The following is a 22584-nucleotide window of genomic DNA, read 5'->3' as shown; positions in this document are numbered from 1 at the left end:
CAAATGGAGTGTAAAAAAGTGCTGATCAGCCTGATCCCGATTGTCGCGGCTGATACATTTCCATCAGCTGACAGCTGATAGCTAATCCAACATTTTGGGGATCATGTCTGGTGACCAGTTCGATATTACTTCCCAACGAACTTCTCCTAGTTCTTTCTCTTTCCTTTCTCCAATTTTCTGCCTCGCGACACCTGTATCGATTTAGTGGGTCTTCTTCGTCTCTCCTTCATTTGTTTGTCTGTGCCTTACCCGAGGACATCAAACAAATGCACATACCGGTACATGTCCGGGCCAAGATCTTGTTTTACCGGAGACTCTAATGTCTTCGCGTCGGTCATCATCCACGGTACTCGTTATCCACCGGCCGTTGTCCGTTACTTCTTTATCCTACGAAATACCAGGGGTTACTTGTCCTAATACCGTAAACGCATACAAAAACTTTGGTTTCGTTCACTCTTCGTAAATTTCACTCAACTTTCACGTTAGGACTTTACTAAAGTATACATCAGTTTCACCTGATCACCGTTTCTTTTCGGTGTCTTTCGGAAGCGTTTTGACATGCCTATTTTCCTTTGTGGCTCTTGTTACTATACATTTAGTCCCGTTTATACTAAACTTGGTCGAGTACCCAACTTTACATTTGTAACTTTTCGTTTTCCATAATACTTTTGGTACAGTGATGTAGTCAGTGGAACAGGTATATAATGAGACTCTTCTTCCTTATAAAATGACACGACTTTTGACCATAGTGTGCAGTAGTAAACTCCAACTGAAACACTGGACCTTGTAAGTCGACGTTGTAATCGAGCAGGCTATTCGATAACCCTACATCACTCTAGAAAAACACGGTAAGCCACCCACTTCCGTCAGACACGATAACATAACGTGACATAAGACTGGTTGTAAACGATGTCCGTCGCCGTCTTATACCGTGATAAAGTGTAACTTAAAGATTCGGAACAGATAAACCATATGGTGCTCGCACGTTTTACTGGCGGAATGGCGGTGCAGCATGTCGGCCCATGAACAATCTATCATGCGACCCGTCCGAGACAAAACGGCACTCATAGGACCGTTGGACGCCGGCGTCTCCGCGCATCAAAGCCCGCTGTTTCTGACCGACGAGCCCGCTCCCGCCGCTTCAGTCCGCCTCTTCGATCACAGCGTGTTGCACTCGCATCGGCACTTACAGGGTAGCTGGACAACATGACACGACGTCATCTCCGGTCACAACGACCGCAAATCACTACACCCAAATTGGTAAAAGCAATTACTAACTAGGTGTCTACACATCAAGTGACGACCACCTGTGAAACCTTTCACTACGGCGCGGTGGCCCGTCCAGTTGGTGCTGGGACTGTGGTAAAAACAAGAAACATGAAAAGAGCGACGGCAAGAGAAAAAACTTACATCCTCCCACGTATTGTAGTTTGACGGGGCGTTTCTGGGGCTGCCGCTTCGGAATCCATTTGTGTGGTCCAAAGAATTAGATGGACGTGCTTAAACAGACCACAGCCTTACAGAGCGATATAAATCCATGTAAAGAATCTTTTTTGTTTTGTGGCTAAATTAAAGCCCAATTTTACACCAACAATGACGAAATATATACATCTGCATCTATATAATGGAGTGTAAAGCTAATCCATTACGCCAATGAAAAACCGCCAGAAATTGCTACTTATTACATTATATCAATGACAATCTGAGGAGGGGGGGCGGACTAATGAAAACATTATTAGCGTCAATGTTGGGTTTGTGACCGAATATGGGGAATGTTATCCATTTGATACGACGCAAGTAACTTAACCCTTCAAATAAGACGAAGAAGAAAGGCAATACTGGCACTGTTCCAAGTAAGTCAGTTGGGTGATGCAAGGAAAGTGTCGAAGAGTTCAGAGATCGGCCAATTATCGTAATCTTGCTATATATATCTTTTACTATTCTTCTTTATCTTGATTACACAGGTAGTTGCTCATAACTTATATTTTTTAACAATTCTCGTCGAGCGAGAGCGTACATTTACCTCAAACGTTTATCCCTGTTATCTAATCCTAATCATTTTCGGCTCATCAACAGTCTACAACAACTATACATTACTGTACAATACTCAAAACAGAAATATAGTACGATAACGTACACGGCTACAATTCCGTACCAGTTGACGCCCACACCGTTCTCCATCGAGATGCATTGGTTTAAAGGGGGTCTACATACACAACAAGAGAATACAGCGCGTTAAACGGAGCGGAGACTGTAATCGTAACTAAACCTCACTATCATTAGACCTTGAAGATGTGTATGGTATAACATTCAAGATAGAGAGTTTCTTTTAACTTCTAATGATGACAACCGAAGAGAGAACATGTCTTGAATTTACCAACACTAAAAGTTAGACTTATGGCTGCATTTCATCTAACCAGAGACCGAATACGGATTAAAACAGATGGAGTTCTGACCACTATGATGTATATTTTTCATCAACATTCATGGGTTAAACACTACACAACGGAAGAGGGTTACGACTAACTCTGTGTTCTTTTCTGCCTGGGGCTGAAGATGTATCTCCACATCCAGAAGAGAGACTACGGGATCAGAGTCTGGAGAGACTCAGACATAACATAGACAAGCGAATAGACATTGGTTCAGGGTTTGACTCCCGTGAACAGAGTTATCGCTACAAATTTAACTCTCAACAGGAGCTAAAACCAACACGGTCAGCTTCAATGCACAGTGGAGAACGTACCTAGGTACTCATTTAAGTCACAACTAGAGCGATAAGAATGATCGGCGATTATATATGTTCTTCGACATATAAACACTAGGTAGAGAAATTTTCAGACAAAACAAAAGAATATCTATATACAGAAGAGTTATCTACTAAAATTAATACAAACACATTTACACAAAATATCACATCTGGCACCGACAGGAAGAACCGTCAGCGTAACAGTTCACTCTAATTACGCATTGAGGAGTTTATCGAAAAATAGACCAATTTATTTCCATCTTCTATTTGCCCACCGCATCCACGCAGATCACGCAACCACAAGCTAGCTCCCCCCGGTCCCAGTCTTGGGTACGTCAGGCGTACAGCAACCACAGGCGACCCGTTCTATACAGGGTGGGGTTTAACGAGGAACGACCCCGCTCAACGGGTGTCCATAACCTTCATACCATTCAGCGAAAACTATTTTCGCAAGATTGACTTACATCAAGTATACAACTATAAATTGTACAACATTATAGAATATCTCTCTCTACTTATTGTATCCAAGTGTACCTACTTACTCACTCAATAGTTGGATACTTCTCTTCCTATTAACTTTCCCTCTAGTCTGGAGTTGAAAGATAACTAGATATTAAACACGAGATTATGACATCGTTTAAGTTATAGTCATTAAACTTTTTAGGTCTTCTGATTACGACTACTTCTATAAACAAGTATAACAGTAATGAGAGCAAGCAAAAACCATGTACTCGATCAATAGGAGGCGAGAACGAGGCGAAGTCCACGGCATCCGCTTGTTTGTCTGTCGCCACTACAGCAAAGCCCGACGGTAGCAAGACTGCAACTACGGTAACGACTGTTGGGAGTTCGTCTCTGGTCATGTCGAGAGAGTAGTTGGGGACAGTTCGACGACACTCCTAGAGATGTATCGCCTCTTGAACCGAGAGTGCGACTTCCTCGTGACCACACAGTCGATGTCTCGATGACGTCGGATGGCTGAATCTCCGACGAGGATCAAGGGGTTGGAGAGCATTGGACCTTTTATTTCTTTTGACACGTATACATACGTATACGACAAACATAATGTAACGACCGTATGGCACGCAACAAAATTATAATTATCATGAATACCATGTAATTACGACAAGTGATCTGCCAATTTAGACTCGATTAAAAACTTCCGTACTTTGCAGAGACTCCACGAATAACTACGAAAAAAATTAGCGAAAAAAGTAACCGTACTATTTAGTGACATTAAAAAATGCTACAAAACACGTCCGACATTCTTATGTATGGCAGTACTTCAACGAAGATGTAACCAACTCCACAGTGAAGTGTCAGTTGTGTACAGCTGTACTGAAGTACAATACAAATGCATCTGCTATGCGCAACCATCTAAAGATGAAACACCCGCTGCCGACAGCTAGCACTAGCAGTAATGCTAGCACCAGTGAGCAACGGACCGGCGTCAGCACTGAACAGAGGCAAACGAACAGCGAGAAAACACGAGTCAACAGTGATGCGGATGATGAGCTACGGGATTAATGCCAGTGGACACCGCATATCCCCACAGTGGATAATCCACTGGAGTGGTGGGCAGAAAACGTGCACCGCTTCCCCCGCTTTCGAGGAGCTACCTGGCTATTCCAGCCACAAGCACCCCGAGTGAGAGGGTTTTTTCCCTGGCAGGCAACACTCACCCGAAAGCGGTCAAGCCTCCTTCCCTCACATGTCGATGCGTTGGTGTTCAAACCAAAAATATGGAAAGGTGGACGTTATCGTGGAGGACAGCGAATAAAGTGTTGCGCACTGGATTTACGTGGCATTTATGTAAACAGGATTTTTGCTGTCGATTTTGGTGAGTCCAGTTACTGTTTGTTATTTACTCAGCCATGTAACACACATTAAAATGCAGTGTTTAATGTTACTGTATGAGTTCCAATAGAAAATACAGTTGTACACCTCTCTTTGTGTGTCTTTATTATGACGTAGTCGACTACTATTTTGAAAAACTAGTCGACTAGTAAATATTGGTAGTTGTGAAACCCCTAGTCTGTACTGTATTAACAACGTGTCACATGTTAAGAATTTACAATCAGAATCGAGTATTCAACTAAGCCGTGTAATAAAAGTTGTTATGCTACACCACATTGCCCTTCATTGGATGTATAATGAGCTGCAGTAAGCTATCAGCATTTAAAATACCTAGCCATTCTTTTGGTGAAATTAACTAAAAAGTAACTAAAGTAGTGTAACTCATTACATTTCAGAGAAAGTAATATTGTAATGTAACTTATTACTTTCAAAAGACAGTAATAAGTAATATGTAATATATTACATTTTGGAAGTAACTTGCCCAACACTGGTAATAACACAAAATGTAAAAATAGAGTCATAAAGACAACAGAAGCTTCTGCACAGAACATCAGCAGGGTGATTGCTAGAAACTCCTAAATTACATTTCGTGGCAGTAAATATGCCACATTAAGAGAACATCACATGTCGCATAACAGAAAAACTGCTGATTGACCTGCTGAAAGTTCCCTCGTATATTTTCACTGTGTCATAAAACAAAGACAAATTCCTCTTGTGCTACATGACTGTCAATTACTTCCATAAAACAGACCAGCAAGCCACACTTGTACACACAGAAACACACCTGTCCAGTCCGGAGTTTCCAGTGTGTTGCGAGGCCGTAAGCGGTGTCCATGAAGATTTTGGGGATGCTCAGTCCTTCCTCGATGGCCTGCAGCTTGAGCCCCAGCAGGTGGTTGTCTATGCCGTGTCCATTAAGTACCTGCACAGAGCCGATAAAGAGATTTCAGAGAGAAGTGTTTATCAGTTAATATCAAATGACAAATGAAAGTTGACTTGTCACTCACCTGATGAGTCAGAGCTGTGTAGGCATCAACAGCTTCTCTGAACAGCTGTAGCTTTGCTTCGTGCTGCAACACAAGAAATAAAACACGCTATGATTCCATCTCTCCACACCAGCATGTCTTTCACATGCTGAAATAAATGCTGTGTTAGCCACAGGGGATCAATTCCGTGGTGTTTCTCACCGAGACAGATGGATCATCGAAGGCCTGAATGAACTTGAGCGTCTGGTTTGTGGGCGAGCGGATGTACTCGGTTCTTCCTCCTTTAAACATCCTCTGAGAGGCGATATCACAGGCAGGACAGACCTCATTGTGGACTCTAAAAACAAAAAGGAAAGGAGTTAATGGAGTAAAACCTAATAGCACTGTTCAATTCAATATTTGTTCATGAACAATGTACGCTACAGGGCAAACAATCGGCTATGTTTTGACACTCCAGTTTCCATAAAAGTTTGTTGGATACAAGCAGGAAGTATACTGTTGCCATTGATTCGGTTAGATTTGTGCTACAATTGAAGCCCATTTCTTTGGCCTAAATTGAAAAGGATGCTGAATTAGCTAGTAGCAGTTCTGTTTGCCACACAGCCACGTTTTAACAGACAACTTTACGCAAATGTGCTCGACACTGAAAAAAACTTTAAAATATGATGCAAGTTCTTAAGTTAAAAGGAACAACTTTTCTATGATTTATTTTATTTTATTCAATAAACTACCGTACTGACAACATTTCTCTGTGTTGGAATTCAACAGACATTGGATCGATTGGCTGCCATACATGTAGAGATTGAGACTCAAGGGAACATTTGAGTAGTCTCAGAATCTTTTTCAGAACAATAAATGGATAAGTGTTAGTCACTGGATCTAAAAATAGTTATATTGTCTCTATGTGTTCAAATATGACTAAAACTCCAGAGAAACTTCCTCATGCTAGCAGATTTTAATTTCTCCTGAGTTGTATTCACTTTTTAACTTATTGACTGTATTTTAATTTCTCAGTGAATCACCCGGTTCGACCTTTATTGTTTAAGTTATACATATAAATCACTAACTTGATTTGACTTAATTTTATACTATTTTGCACAATGTTGATATTGTGTTAATTTTCTTATGAATGAGAAAAACAACCTGCCCTTTAGGGACAATACAAAATAAAAGTAAAGCTTTGTTGCTATATTTTAAATCTGTAAAGTTAGTGGTGTATATGTGTTAGTGTGTCATGGGGCGGACCTGTAGTAGGCGAGCTGCAGGGCGACCTGGATGAAGGAGTTTGGACTCAGGTTGTGCTGCTTAGGAAGCTCCTTGCCAAACTTTTTGAAGTTGAACACGTTCACGTCAAGGTCGTTGATTAGTCTGCAGGAGATTTAAAAAATATTACAAACAGACTTATAGGAAAGGCCTTGATCTCAAAGGTCAATGACAGCTTCCTTTCCTGATAAACGTGTTTACACCTCTGTGGCTAAGGTCACATCAGCTTTGTTAGTTTTTCAAGACAAAGCAAACATGTAGCCTACGCTGAGCAGTGAGGGCATTCTTCTCTTATCATCACAAGCACTCATCGTGAACTCTACATTTATAGTGTGAAACTTACATATCGAGGTTCTGCTTGGCATGCTCTATGTCCCTCTTGATTTCTCTGTCTATGTTAAAGTAAAGCTTCTTGGGCATCGGTAGAGGAACCAGTGGCGCTCTCTTTGGGTCTGGCTTCTCACTGCAGTCAAGAAAACATAAAGGTGTGCATGATGTAAAGCTTTGTAAGATTTTATAATAATATATTATGATGAAATCAGAGTACTTTTATTCAGTCACACAGGTAATCTTTGTGAGTGTTGGTTGGAGTTATTAAGCACCCTTTAATAAGAATGTTAGCAGCAGCTTTTAAAGGATTCTTTAACACATTTTTTAAGGAAATGCATTACAATTGGGCCTCAAAAACCATAAGACATGTGGACAGTACTTTCATGTCAGCATAGACTTCATTTAATATGGTCCAGCATGGTAAGCACTATATATAGATACATTTAACCAAGTAACTTACTTAATACACAATAAAGAGATAATACCACTAAGTAAACAGTAGTGAGAACAGGATATTATCTCGTCTCGTCTCATGTTATCTCACCAGTAATCGAGGATGTGATGCAGCAGTTCTGCTATGGGCGGACCCTCGGCTGTGGCTTGTTCATACAGAAGACCCCACGAGCCGTCCTCGCCCACCACAAACTGTTGAGACAAACACACAGACACAGTCAGACTGCTGTATCAATATGTCAATATGTCTTGTCATACGTGAATACTGCTGCTGCTCACCTGCAGAGTTTTATCAAACCAGCGGTTGCCGCTGTTTGAGAACGTCCCACCTCCGTGCAGAATCTGTGCTGCCTTGCGACTGGCATACCTGTCAATCAAAGTTGGAAAAAACAAGATGGACACAAAGAAACAAAATAATAAGAAGTCACTGGTGGTAAGTACATTTAGGCAAGTACTGTGCTTTAGTGCAATTCATGAATACTTTTAAATGACTATTTCCATTTTTGATAAGTTCAGATAATGGTATTTCTGATGATGGTTTTGCTTAAGTAAATTTGATGTTTGTTTGTTGTCTGTTGCATGTTTCTTATATAATACATTTCTTATGCTATTCTTTTGTAAAATAAATATTGCTTTAAGCTTAGAGTCTGTTTTAATCACTTATTAGAACATTGGAGCCTCAAAATTTGAATAATCCTGCTTAAATCAAGGTAAAAGAAGAAAAAAGAGGACTAACTATAAGGACCGGAGTACTTCTTCATCCATTACAAGTGATCGCCTGGCCTTGAAATATATGTACGCTGTTGCTTAAGAACCTGATGTCAACACACAATGGTATCTTAACAAACACACAGGATTGCTCAACACAAATACCTGAGTGGGGACGGAACAGAGGAAGCAGAAAGAAAGAGTTAGAAATGCAGCTTGTTCGTGTCGGTGTGTGTGTGTGTGTGTGTGTGTGTGTGTGTGTGTGTGTGTGTGTGTGTGTGTGTGTGTGTGTGTGTGTGTGTGTCCATACTTTTCATCCGATATCCTCATGACGGGAGAATCCAGACACAGAGAGAAAAGTCCTGTCTCTATCAGCCGCACTGATTCCTTGTTTAGTTTATCTGAGTCATAAAAGGAAGAAATAAAAAGACAGTAATAACTTAGTATTTATAAATGTCTCGGTTTATTCAGTGACATGCACAGTAAAGGCCTCATACACCCTTTTCTAGGTCTGCATGTAGCTCTGATGTACCTCTCAGCAGCCGGTCGTAGGCCTGTCCCCAGGTGTGACGGTGCTCGCTGGTCAGAATGCCCATCGGCTCTTTGTCCGTCTTCCAGGACTGAGAGCGGATCCTCAGCAGCTGTCCGTGGATCTGACTCTCCGTCATCCGAGAGCCGTCGCTGTTGTAAACCTCCAGCTGGAAGAACTAGAAGAAAAACAGGAGGCCATCTTTGTTACGCCTGTCTTCTATGAATGATTTATTGAGAAATGTTGGATTGGTTAAGCTTTCACTACGCAATGTTTTCCAAGAGACAGACCGTCTCCAGGAGGGCTGTGTTCTCAGTTAGCACATTGCTTGTGATTATTTAAGCTCTGGGGCTTTTTTCTTTGTCTTTGTCTGCTTCCAACACAAATACTACATTAACAGCACCAACAATTATTCTGTTAATCGATCAGCCAATCCTCAAAAAATTGACCAAAAACTATTCGATAATAACAATAAAGATATGATACGATAAGATAAAACCCAATTCATCCCAAGAAAAATTGCAGTGCAACATCTTCAAGTGGGATGAGTGCATTACAATACCAAAATAATTAATCAATTAATTAATTAAGTCAATTTTAAAAGTAAAATGACCAAAAACTCACTTGTTCCAGCTGTTTTTAATAAAAATCATTTGCTGATTTTCCTTTTTCACTATAATAAAAAAATTGAATATTTTTTCCTTCTGGAATGTTGGTGACTGGAACTGCTACCCCCGCAACCCGACCACGGATAAGCGGGAGAAGATGGATGGATGTTGGTGACAAAAATAAAAAAACATTTGAATGACTTTCATTTAGGAAAAATCTTGTTTGTGGCCTTCATCAGTTGTTATTTAAAAATTAACCAAGATAGGGTTAGCTGGAGAATCAGCAAAATATTTTCAAAGACAATTGCAGGCAGATTTTTACATTATTATAATAACATTATTAGCATGAAAACTAACTTTACCTCATATAGAAAAGAGATGGTAAATTAAAGGTAGTGAGAATGAGGCTTTAAAAGCACTGCGTTCAGATTGGTTTGGTTTCCTTTCTCTGACCTGCTGCCAAAACTAAAGAGATTCCCAATGATCTGCACATTTGTAATTGGTTGAGACAAGGAATCAAAATAATAAAAAAGAAAACAAACAGAGGTGTGATAACACAAGACTCAACATGTCTGCACTGTGGTATGATTTACAATCCAATAAGGATGATAAAGATCAGAGAGACTAAAAGAGCAAAACATTTTTAAATCAGACTGCTTCATCCCACCTGGTAGTTCCTGACCACTGTGATGTGTGTCGGCGAGCGTCGGGCGCGCCCATGGTGAGCGATGTGGTCGTGTTTGGGGCCGGGGATCCTGCAGGAGGAGAAGAGGAGCGGGTAGAGCTCCATGCACAGAGGCTTCCCTCGCAGGTGCTCCAATGGCAGCTGGCCGCTGAAACAGAGAAGCACACACATGCATCTTAATGTTTGTATGATATAATGAGTACAAAAGCTATATGTTTCCCTCTGTACTGTAGATACAAAGTATCTGATCACTTCTCTGTGTTGTGTAGTCAACACTTTATAGATTAGCCCATACCAGACTAAAACTCAACAAATGGATGTTATAGCTTGTGAATGCTATGTAAAATGTCCATCTGCAAACTTACAACAGCTTTGAAGTAAAATTAGTGAAAAAACTATTTTTCTTTGATATGCAGTGGAGAATCTGTATTTTGTTTGTACATGCGGCGATTCATTCATCTGAATACCTTTAAAACATGAAAATTACTAATTGCTTTTTGAATATGTCAGTCATACTTACGTGTTGATTATGGCCTTAAAGTCTAGAACTGCTGCAATGAGTTTGGATGCAAACCTAAATGGAGACAGAAAGGTTGTGTTTGTATTATGTAACACAGTAACATTATGTGATCTCTTTTTAACATGCACAGACGGAAATGAATTAATTTACAACACAAACAGTTATTCATTAACATATGCTCGAGGAGTCAAATTACATTTTGGAGATTACTTATACGCAGGCGTTTTTAAAGGGCAACATCATGACCCAGTGTTTTTACTGGAAACAAAGACACATCACAGCACACCCTTATTTATTATATTTTATTGTTTTTGGGGGGATATTTTTATTTATGAACCTCCAGCAATGACAAATACTAGAAGTTTGAAACAATGATGTAACAACAAACAATACAATTGCTTTTCACTATCTTAGTTTTCTATAAAAGCAGTACTAGTGTACACTCTGCTTCATCAGTGTGTCTGTAGTGTGTGTATGATATCATTGACTCACACTAGCTGGCTCCTCCAGCCGTTATAATCTCTCCTGGGCAGAGAGATGGCCGGGTTTGAATGCACTGGCAGCGGCTGTCTGCTCTCCAAGTGCGCCCACTGCACCCACAAGGGAGAGATCTACAGGGGAGAGAGGCCACACACACATAAATAGGACTGACATTTAACTCTTGTAAAAGGTTTCCACGAATCTGGGTGGAACAGATTTTTTTCAAAGAAGAAATCACAGTTAAAAGATATTACATTTTGAATACATTTTAAGCATTGAAATATAAGTATTCTTGTGCAAGGTTTTTGGCGGATGCATGTCGTTTTTGTTGTGAATTTGTGCTTTTTCTATCGAAGCCTTTTCCTTGTATAATTGCGTTACTTTGCTTACAATAACAAAAACACTGGAATTGATTATTTTTTGTTGTTTGGGGTCAGAGCTACCTTTCTACAAGAGTGGAAGGGAAGGTGCTGTTTTGCTTTTTGGCACCACTGCTTTAGCCTGATATTGATTCCTAGCAGTGATGTTAAATCTGCCTGTGAGTGCTTCAAACACACCACTGTTGCTCTATCTGTGCTTTATTAAAAACACCCATATCTGTCATCTGTCACATTTCCCACACTGATACAGCGGACACAGACCCAGTTCTTTGTGCGTCTGGCTCTCTTCTCCAGTCCTGCCTGTAGCCGTGCACCAAGGCCCCCGGGCCTACCAAACTCCTGCACCATCCTGCGGGTGTGGCTGAGCTCATCGGGGGGCAGCAGGGGCTCCAGGCTCCTGAGGTAACTCTGCAGCGTCTGGACCAGAGGGGGCACCGGCTGCGGGGGCACTGAGGAGAAACACAGCTCCTGCCTCAAAGAAACCTGGAAGAAAGGGAGAAGTTTAAAGATTGTTTTTCTTCTTTTTCCATCTTTTTAATGTTTGAGCTTCACTGTACACAATGATGACAGAATGTGCAGAGCTTGACACTAAGAATGGATTTTATAGTGAAGTAGAGCTGCAACTAGCACTTATTTTCATCATCATTTATTGTTTGGTCAGGAAATACTGATAAATGTCCATCCCAGTTTTTGGAAGTCCAACGTGATGTCCCTAAGTTTAATTTTGTCAGTCGAACACCCAATTATATTCAGTTTATTAAGATGTAAAAAAAGGGAAAAGCAGGAAATCTCCCTTTTTTAGAGAATTTGTGGAAATGTTTGAATGGAAAAATATTTAAATAGTAAATAGACTATCAGAATAGTTGGTGATTATCTTTCTGGCCATCAACTAATCTTACAAAGGAGAAGGAGTATATATCCTTTCTAAGATGTTTTATACAAATAATAAATAAATATGACATAGTATAACAACTCAACTTTGTAACACTCAGGTGTACATTTCAGGTAATATTTTCCATTTTATTTATTGTTGTTATATATTTTGGTAAAATACCTTTATATTTTACAAAATTATGTATATGTATCGTATCATATCAATATGAGGGGGGGGGGGGTGTTAAGGATATGGCTGTTCAGTGCACACTCCCAAATAGTGACGTTATAAGAGTAACCAAAGTTTTGGTACAGTTTCACTGCATGTCAGCACAGTGCAATGACTTCCATGAAAGTTTGACTTAATGCCAATAACAGCAGGGCAGGACCATTGGGAAGGACTAGGGGGCGTATCAAAATAGGAAGTGTAGAAGTTATGACAGTAGAAACATGATCAGCGGCCTCCTTTTCGACTAATAACAAAGCATAAAAAGCTATAAACCAATATGTAAACAGTATGACAGAAAACAGAAAACGACTCACCCGAGACAGCCATGCTCTGCAGGTTCCTGGTTGGATTTTCCTCCAAATCATGGTTCCCTAAATCAGAAATCCACCCCTTGTTGCATCTGTGTCACAATAGGCAGCTTTGAATTTATATTCTGATAACTTTCTGCACAGTCTCCACAGTCAGGTCGTCAAAGTCAAGAAGAAATCCCTCCTCCTACTTCTTCTTCATGGTGGACGCAGAAGAGAGTCGTCGCTCGATGGATCCTAGTTTGACAACATCAGCGCATGTATGCATGTGGTAAAAAGAAAAGTGTTGTATCTTCAAACTGCGAACATGCAAAGATGCACGTACTGAGCTGAACTGACGCTGCAAGTCTGCACACGTGTTCACGTGAAAATGTTGCTGTAAACAGCTACGTCACCGAGCCACGAACGAACTTTTAAGTGAACGACGGGAGCCGGCTCGCGCCCGCGAACGAGAGTTTTTTTTTTGTGTTTTTGTTGTTAAGTAATACAACAAGACAAAATGATATGATGATTTCGCGCTACGGGTGCTCCGTGCATGCATGCAGTGACATGTAATATCCAAGGATTGGAGACGGTTGGATGCTGCTGTTTTGCACATTGCAATACGTTTATTTGTATTATGTTTTTTTATGATTAGAAACGGTCGGATGCTTTATTTAGGATTATCTTTAGGCTCAGCAAATATGTAATGTCAGCTGCATGCTGCTGTCTTTTTTTCTTTAGTTAATACTGAAATAGAGCCCTGCTGTTTTGTTAGGGCTTTTTCTTTAAATACAATTTTAAAATGTCGATATAGCCCCTTTTTTTTAAATGTCTATGTGCTTAAGTTTTTACAGGTGTTGCTATATCTGCTTTGTGTAGCGTGGTTCTACAAGCAAGTCAGTGCATTCATTGGGTGGTATGATATCAGAGAGTTACAAGGGTCTGTAAACGCAATGGCCACAATCTTTATATTTAAAAATGTAATTTTTACTTTTGAATACTTCAGAACAAAGGATGTAGGCCTATTGAATAATGTAAATGATATATGCGTATAAATATAAATCATTAGTCCAAACAGGGCTACATTTGATTGAATTATAAAAGGTATATGTGGTAAAATGAAGAGCCATTTGGGAGCCGAAAGAGCCGGCTCTTCTTGGTGAGCCGAGCCAAATGATCCGGCTCACTAAAAAGAGCCGGAAGTCCCATCGCATCCCTCCGCATGGTGTCGCTATTACACTCATCATCAACGAGGTTCAGTTTTATATTTTTTCTTTTTGACTGTTTGGGTCTGTTTCTCTTTTTAAATTCATTTTGTGACTCGTTTTTCAATCTTTTAAAATGAATCAGTGGTACAGGAAGTATTCAGACTCTTTCTGTAAACCTATTTCTTAGGAAACTGAAGCCTCTATTTTTCTGTATTTGAATTTGCATATATTTTTTAAAGCATTAATTATTTTGTTGTTTTTTTGTTGTTTTTTATTTCTTATGTTGTTAAATTGACTTGACAATTTATTTTCATGATTTTAATGATCCTCATTATAATCATAGCATGTGTTTCAGATGACTGCACTATCCAGTCTTGGACTGGAAAAGAAATAAGGAAAGGCCTTATTTTAATCAAAAACCTAAATTAATACTTGTTTTTCAGTGGATTTTACATTTTATGAATAAAAGAGGAGACGAAAATGTTTTCAGAAATATTTATTTGTTTTGTTCTTCTCTTGAAGCCAGCTTCTCCAACCATCATAGAAAAAACATTTTGCTCAGAATTTTGCATCTTCTTTTACAATATATTGTTTTATAAACATAGTACAGCCAAACATCAGATAGCAGCTGTAATATGTTAGTTATTTTGATAAATGTTCTCAACTCAACATAACTTCCTCTCAGGGACTTTCACTCACACAGCTCTCTCCTCTCCTACAACACGAATGTTAACAAATATTACCTTTATTTATATCCATACTCATGAACTAAACTGTTACCTGAGTTGTCATTGGAAGCAGTAAGGCTCAATTAAACCAGAATACACACACCTCTAACTTTCCTGCACACATTGCACCGACCCTGCAACATTCAACAGGAGGCTTCAGACAAGAAAAATAAAACCTCTATAAACTGATCTTCATATCATCTGTATGGGCGAATCCAGCAGGCACATGAAACCAGATGATACAAACATCACTCCTCTATGCCGAGGAAGACAAATATAGAAATGAATGAACATAAAATAAGCTATGAAATATATTAACTAAAAAATAAAATATTTTGATATTGCATGGACAAGTAATCTTTTAATACCCATCAGAGCACACCTGAGGGTTGTTTATAATGTACCATACTCAGACATAAACTTTTCCCCATATTTCTCAGAACATAAAACCAGATGAAACAATGTCCCCAGTACATTTTATGTTTTTCTATTTTTTGATGCAGGAGTCGAACTGAAGACATTCAATTTATTCTCATTCATTCTGATGCTAGATAAAAACACCGCAAGGATTCTAATTGCTTCAACAATACAGATCAACAAAACTTGATTAACATCGTTCAACATTCAAACTGTTGGTGATCTTGTCAAATGGGGAATTTTGGCGAGTACCGAGATGGAAGGTAAATAAGGTGAATTAATGATTATTATTATTATTATTACTTTATTTTCCCATTCACCCGCTGTGACATTTATGGCCTCTGGGGTACTATAAATGCAACCATACCTTTCCACCGCTCAGTAATAACATATATGTTGTAACAAATTGACCATTTCGGCATTTAAAAAAAAACGTTGTGTAGAAATGTTCGTTCTTTGTTTTTATTGCCTACATTTCTAACTTGCTACCATCTTCACAAAACATTGGTCAGTTTGTTTGTCAAAGCTTGAGATTATCCAGATTTTTCTTATTGACAACAAATCCCAAGAAGAGTTTACAACACCATGGTTAAAGTCAACAACATTTCACAGCTCAAAATATTTACTCCAATGTCGTGACAATCAGTGGATCTTTGCTTAACTATTTTTTCAACCTTGGTGACCTTTCATTTTAAATGTTGTGCCATTAACAACAGTAACAGTAGCATTGCACCGAGTTTAACCTTCTCTGTCAAAGTCTGAACTGCTCCACAAAAGAAAAATTGTAGACAGATATGAGACAAAGTCAATAGTACAAACACATGTATTGAAAAAACAGTGATAGCAATTAAGCTAGCAAACTTGCTCAGTGATATTATGCTAGCTAACATATAGCAAGCTTGCTAGCTCTCACTTTCTCTTGCTAGCGCTTGCTAGTGGTTTGAGTATTTCCATAGTCAATCTGTGGCATTCAGTTTTAAGCCAATTCATTATCTCTGATCCATTGAGTCTCTAAAAATACATCACACTTTTTCTGTTTTTATCTTTGAAACAGGTCCGTAATTAATTAAAACAGCACAGTGCTGTAGTTTCTAGCTAACTTTACTCAAGCTTGAAAAAATAGCTCAATATAGCTGAGGATTCACTTAAGCATCAGATTAATACATATTTGTTCTAGTAGTCACTTGAAGTAAAAATACAATGCCAAAGTTCTTTGTAGGCTTTTTAAAGAACACGTCAGGGATTTGTTGACAATAAGAAGGTTATGCAGTAAAATATTGCCAGACATATCATTTAAGGAAAGTTCGACACAGTGAGATAAATGGCTTTTTTAGCCGGAGTAAAGTCCAAACCCATGGAGAGTTTCACAGTGAGACCAAAACAATTGAAACCCATAACCCCACTCATTACACGTTGTGTTTTTTGAGAAGGGGTTGACACTGACCCACTCTAAGAGCCCCTCCTGTTACCATCCCCACGTTCCTCGTGCTTTTGGATATGATTGCTATTTCCTCCATCTCAGCCTCCTCCTCCTGCACCTCCTCTCCCTGCTGCTTCTCCATCCTCCATGGGTCCTGAGGGTAGGGTGTGCAGGCCAGCATGGAGGTCTCTGATGGGTACTCACACACCTGCTCCAGCTGGTCCTCGTCAAAACACACATGTCCCTGTCGACAAAAGTAAAGGGGATTCTTTTATTTTACATTTTTGTCAACAGCTAAGCAGGACATCCGACATCCATTCACACAATATTCACAACATTGCATAAACCATTTAGACATAGCATTTTTCCTTAGAATACAACATTGATTTAGCATGTTTTGTGTTTATATTATGGTTTGTCAGGTTTTGCAGCAGCAAAAGGCGGTATTCGTTCTTTACCAACACTGACTTTCCTCTGACACATCAGAACCCTTGAAATTTGAGCTGCAGATAAAATATGATGACATGAGAATAAAGTTATAACGTTGTGAAGTAAGGAAAAGAGTGTGAACACAGGCGCTGAGGAGAGTCTCAGCCTGCGTCTGTGAGATGTTTGTAATCTGTCATTGTAATGTTAACTGACAGCATGAGGCTTAGCACAGAATAAATACTCTCTCAGTAGAGTACTTACTGACTTGGACTTCATGCACTAACTTATTGATTCTTTAGGAACAGACCGAGAGAAAACTGAGTTACACCTTGTTTGTAAGGAAAGGAGATAAAGGATATGTTTAGCTTATCCTTGCCAGAGTATGTTTACTCAAAGGTCAGCGTGGTGTAAACAGGACACAGACCAATGGTGACCCATTGGTCTGAGTAAAGCATAGCACACGCAGTGTGTCTTACAATAACAGGCTCGACGTGTACAGTTGTAAACACACCCAGAGGTGCAGACATGATCTGGATGAAGCCTACAGATTCCACCCTACACAAGTTTCCGCTGCTTCATCCTGACAGCGGCTGTCTGCAGAAGAGTGCAGATAATAGCTCTGCATTAGTGAGGCTGGGCAAATCATGCTAAGGCACAGCAGGTTAATCCTCCCTCCCTGAACCCGATTAACTAGGGCTAACACAGCAGGACAGCAGAGGCACCGGGTGAGACACAGAAGCCTGAGAGAGTATAGACATAACAAGGACGTTTTCCTTAGCAGGATGTTGGTATACATTTGGCCACCACTGCTTATAGGTTCAATACTGCGTGTTTAGTAATGCTTTAAGTTGAACTTTCCATCTGTTCAGATTTTTTATTTTTTATTTTTATTTTTTTAAATAGGACTGATCCATGCCTTTTTAGATCAAGAAAAACACATTAAAATCCTTTCAAAAGCATGCATACGATAGCTTGAAATAAACTAAATGCAGACGATGATAAGATTGTGACAGAAATGTGAACGTTTCTTACATTTCCAACAAGAAAACAAGCCATAATTGAGGAGCCTGAATCAAGAGAGCAAAAGGACGACTTTAATGTAAAGAAAGTCCAACAAAATAAAAAGCATACAAACTCAAAGGAGGAGGAAGGTGAGGAGCAGGCAGGTCACCCCCCTCTGTGACATGATGGCGTGGATGGGGGAGGGGAGGAGGCCTTATGTCAAACAGTGTGAAGGACATCAACGAGAGAGCGACAGGTGGTCAGGGATTCAACGCCGTAACGTGTTCACTGCAGCTAAAGAGGCCCGTTTGTTTATTGAATTAGAGGTCACAATGAAAGGCCAGTCAAGAGATATTAATTTGCAGAGAACCTCACTAATTCTAGTTTGACTCTTGTGTTGACATATCTGAGTTGCATTTAAAAGTGATCACCATAATCACTTCCTCGTGTCTTTCTGAGTCTCGTTTGGAGGAAGTAAAGAAATTAGAAAGAGGAAGTGAGCAAAAAAATGCAGTGTGACAGGGAGTTTTGGTTAGACCCAATGAGAAACATTCCAACGCCTTCAATTCCTCGCAGTATGACTGTCAAACTGTAATTTTCTTGAGACCTAAAGTTATTTTAGCAAAATGCTGTTTCAGTTCTTTCTCTTTACATTCTTCCCCAACTAAGAGTTGGCAGCCTGGCGTCAATAACACTGTCGAAGGTCAGTGTGGTCAAAAAATCCTTTGTCAAGACTGCAGTCTAACAAACTAAACACCTCTAGGAAGCAGCCGTGTAGATACAAAGACAGATTTGTGTGAGGAAGGGAGAGCTGACTCGACAAAATTGGTAGAACTGGCACAAGGGAACAAGGAAACACAACACACTCAGTTCTAGACTGAACTAACCAGCAGTTTAACCACTGTTAAAAGGAATTCTTCAGGTGCAGTAACACATTAATACAGTCGGATTCATCAACACAAGGTGGTTTAAGAAAGAACAGAACAAATTATATTTCAGCTCTGCTCCCTCTGTTACATAAGAGTTCCTCATCCACTCATCCGCAAACAAGGACTGCATTCAGGTAAAAGTTAAAAAGGAGGAAATAGAAAGTCCAAATCTGAACTGTGACTCAATTAAGATTCATTTAAATACTGATCTTTGCATGAACCAATCCACACAGACAAGCATGTGATGTTATGTAGGCAAAACGCAAAAAAAGAATGGAAGGAACATTGATCTGGCTTAAACAAACTAAGGGGTGCTTTATTGAACACTTTTCTGTTGTTTGCATTCATAGTTACCCTCATTCTGGCAAACAAAGCAACAAGCAGTTTGCTTTCACTTTCTTTCTTTGGTTTTGAGTGACAGAAAATAACCTATAAACCTCAGGAAATATGGAAGTATTGTTGCTGCCAATACAGGTTTAAGCTTCCATTACATGTATAAGTTGGTATAATTGTTTTTACTTTTAACCTATTTTTTTTAATCATAGGGTAAAAGAAAAAAGTCTGCAAATAACCAGACCTCAGATGCAAATGGAAAAGCAGATCACTCTAGGATTTTATGGCTAAGAATCAAGATGCCGTGCTTGATAAGGCTTTAACTGGCTTAGGTCGGTGTCTGTGATTGTACTTCTCAATCGAAAGGGATGTTCTTTAGATAGAGAGAGGATTCTGCTTGACAACCAGGTGATGCCCTCTGAACCAACTCTGAAGGCATTTAGATATATTACCCTCCCTTTCTGGCTTACTCAATCATTTGAAATCAGTATTCTCCCAAACCGCCATTTTTGCAACTTGACATGTTAAAGTTATTGGAAGAAGCAGACATGCTGCTTTTTTGGAACCACTTTGTGTATAGTTAGGTAAGGTAATGTGTCTTTGCTTGAATTTATCTGTGAAAGGCAAACAACAAAACTAACATCTTCCACTCACCCTTTTTGGAGTCGCTCTGTACTTGACTAGACAGGATTTCTCCAGATTCTGATATCCTCCAATCACCTCGATCTCATCCACTGTGGGAAACTTCTTCTTCGCTGGCTCGTTCCCAGTGGAGGGCGACTTGGCCTGCTGCGCTGGGGAGTTGGACCCTGCTGCTGCTGCTGCTGCTATGGGACCTGTAACCCCTCCTCCTTCAACAGGCTTTCTTGGGGTGACCGTGATGGTGGCACCTCTCCTCACTTGGCCCCCAGAAGCACTCCTGATGGAGAAAAGCGTGGGCGATGGGGCTGGAGATGGAGAAACACTAGGAGACTGAGCAGGCGGTGTGGAGCTGGGGGAGGAGGCCGGGGTCGGGGCCTTATCCGAGGGTTTCAGAGCATTATCTGGGGATTGGCTCCTGAGAATTGAGTTTGTATTTTGGTTGGATTGTTTGAGCTGATTTGTCGGTGAACAAACACGCCAAGGAGACACTTTGACCTTTGATTCTGGTGTTTCTTGTTCTTTCTTCGGGGTCTTGACGTTGTCATTCACCTTGTACTTTAGCACCCCTCTTGGGCTTTGCTGTCCCTTTTTCTCTCTGTCCTTAAGAGGAGTGTTTGGTGATGCACAAGACTTCAGCAGTTCCTTCTCTTTCATCTGAAACTGTTCTATCTGACGCTGTATCGTCTGAACTCCAGGGGTGTCCTCATCTGAGGAGGCTTTTCTGTCCCCCTGCTGTGCATTTGATAAGAGTGGCTTCACTTTAACGAGATGCACTGATGGGATGTCGACAGTCCTGTCCCTCAGACACATGGCCGACCTCGAGCTCACTGATTCCAAGTTGTAGATCCGACTCATAGCTGTGATGGTGTTGGGGTGCGGCTGCAATGGGGAGAGAGAATTCTCAGAATTGAGAGGCAATGTATTTTCCTCTACCTTCTCCTCTGACTGCTGCTGTATCTCCTCCTCTTCCTCCCTTCCTTTTTCTCTCTTCTCGAGTTGGGCCCTGTGTCGCTTTAGCTCTTCTTCCACATGTTTCAGGGGGTCATTTTCGTCCTCAGATATCGGGAAACTATCAGAAATAACTCCGGTGGTAGAAGTTGTGTACCCGCTTGGTACTTCCTCAGCTCTGATGGCTTGTGAGACAGAAACAGGAAGTTGAGGGCAGGTTTTTAACACACTGACTTCCTGCGTGACGTCAAAGGCAGTCGCGGTTGTCTGCGCTGCTTCGTCTTCCTGTCCCCTCTCGGCTTCAATCGACTTCTTCCTCATGTGAGGTGCAGCTTCCCTCTCTTTATCTATTGCTGTTGTGCTCTCGTCATGCTTGTCCCCGGCTGTAGGAGTGTTTTTCATGTCTGCAGCTTCACTCCCACTTCCATTTTGTGCCTCTATTTGTCTCAGAGTCTCCAGCTCTTTTTGTCTAATTTTCTCTCGCAGGGACTCGATGCGGCTCAGGGGTTTTCCAATCCTCCAGCTATCCCTCCTCTCGACCCCTTTACCTCCTTCCCAGTTGCCGCTTTGACCCACAGACTTTTTTCTCTCTGCCATGTCTTCGGCAACATAAAACACACTCCTGGGGATTTGAATCTCAAGGGGCCCTGGAGAGATCCCCATGGGTGGAATCCTTTTGGGAGATCTGGGCGTTACATCATGACTGAGATTCTCTGATCCAATGTCCTGATATGAGCCTTGGGACTTGTCAAACACCCTTTCTCCTCTGCTATAAACGGTTGTGTCTCCTATTTTTTCTATTTTATTTATAAGCTCCTCTGTGTGTCGGGACAAAACAGAGTGGGTTGGGAAAGGTCCTTGTGTACCACTCCACTCCGGCCCTCTGTTGGGGTCCCTAGATCTCTCTGTGACAGCACAGAGGAGACTGGAGCACTCTGTGAAAGCTGATGCAACGTGACTCTTCAGTGAAGGTGAAGGTGGGATTATGCCTCCAAATCCCTCCTTTTTGCGGAAATCCGACACCTTTCTTTTGCAAACTTGCGCTTCAATCTTTTCCCCTGCCTCTGAATCTTTGTCATCATTAATTTCCCTTTTTAAAGTCTTCTCACCTGTCTGTCTCTTTACCTCAGCTCTTGCTTTCCCGTCCTGCCTGATTGTAACTCTTCTAGCAAACGAGATTCCTTCTGTGTTCTTGACCGATGCCACTGTGAACCCCTCGTCTCCATCCGCATCACATGCCCTTTCCGCAGCCCTTGTGTCAACAGGCGTCACTTTCTTAACGTTGTTGCTTTGTTCGACGGCAACACACATCTCTGATTTATTTCTCTTTTGCATGGGCCCCTCATTTTTATCCATATTTTGTAATTGTCCATCTATAAGCTTTCCAAACCGGCCTTTATCTGAAAGCGATGTGCACCACGGTTTGATCTTTTCTGTGGTTTCCTTCCCTACGGCTGCAACGTCAACCCATGCCCCTACACTCTTTTCTGAATTTACCCTCCCACACCTTCTCCTTTCATGATGCCCATTGTCATCCAAACCATTCTCCTTACAGCTGATGACTCGATCAGAGAAGCTTGATGAGCGTTTT

At 40.7% G+C, this 22584-nt stretch overlaps 2 protein-coding genes across 2 annotated transcripts in view; both read right to left on the bottom strand.

Moving 5' to 3' along the window:
• cratb (carnitine O-acetyltransferase b) overlaps positions 1–13353 on the bottom strand; it is a 16143-nt gene extending 2790 nt beyond the window's left edge. Inside the window, exons 1-14 of the mRNA XM_010780775.1 lie at positions 12962–13353; positions 11807–12028; positions 11178–11296; positions 10686–10739; positions 10148–10313; positions 8876–9050; positions 8654–8744; positions 7915–8002; positions 7727–7827; positions 7196–7315; positions 6835–6957; positions 5791–5926; positions 5611–5673; positions 5388–5525 (exon numbers count right to left, since the gene is read on the bottom strand). Coding sequence (XP_010779077.1) covers positions 5388–5525; positions 5611–5673; positions 5791–5926; positions 6835–6957; positions 7196–7315; positions 7727–7827; positions 7915–8002; positions 8654–8744; positions 8876–9050; positions 10148–10313; positions 10686–10739; positions 11178–11296; positions 11807–12028; positions 12962–13012 — 1647 coding nt within the window. The 5' untranslated portion in view covers positions 13013–13353. The remainder of the gene's footprint in view (positions 1–5387; positions 5526–5610; positions 5674–5790; positions 5927–6834; positions 6958–7195; positions 7316–7726; positions 7828–7914; positions 8003–8653; positions 8745–8875; positions 9051–10147; positions 10314–10685; positions 10740–11177; positions 11297–11806; positions 12029–12961) is intronic.
• A 2383-nt stretch (positions 13354–15736) lies between these two features.
• On the bottom strand, positions 15737–21324 carry ppp1r18 (protein phosphatase 1, regulatory subunit 18). The gene is made up of 2 exons (XM_010780774.1): positions 20058–21324; positions 15737–16954 (listed from the first exon to the last, which is right to left on the bottom strand). The coding sequence occupies exons 1-2, from the start codon at positions 21312–21314 to the stop codon at positions 16697–16699; spliced, it is 1515 nt and encodes a 504-aa protein (XP_010779076.1). The 5' UTR covers positions 21315–21324; the 3' UTR covers positions 15737–16696.
• Positions 21325–22584: the final 1260 nt, after the last annotated feature.

Source organism: Notothenia coriiceps, unplaced genomic scaffold (genome assembly GCF_000735185.1).
Source record: "Notothenia coriiceps isolate Sejong01 unplaced genomic scaffold, NC01 NC01_scaffold00022154, whole genome shotgun sequence".
NCBI lineage: Eukaryota > Metazoa > Chordata > Actinopteri > Perciformes > Nototheniidae > Notothenia > Notothenia coriiceps.
The sequence above is the reverse complement of the archived record's forward strand: the minus strand, read 5'-3'. Positions and strand labels throughout refer to the sequence as shown.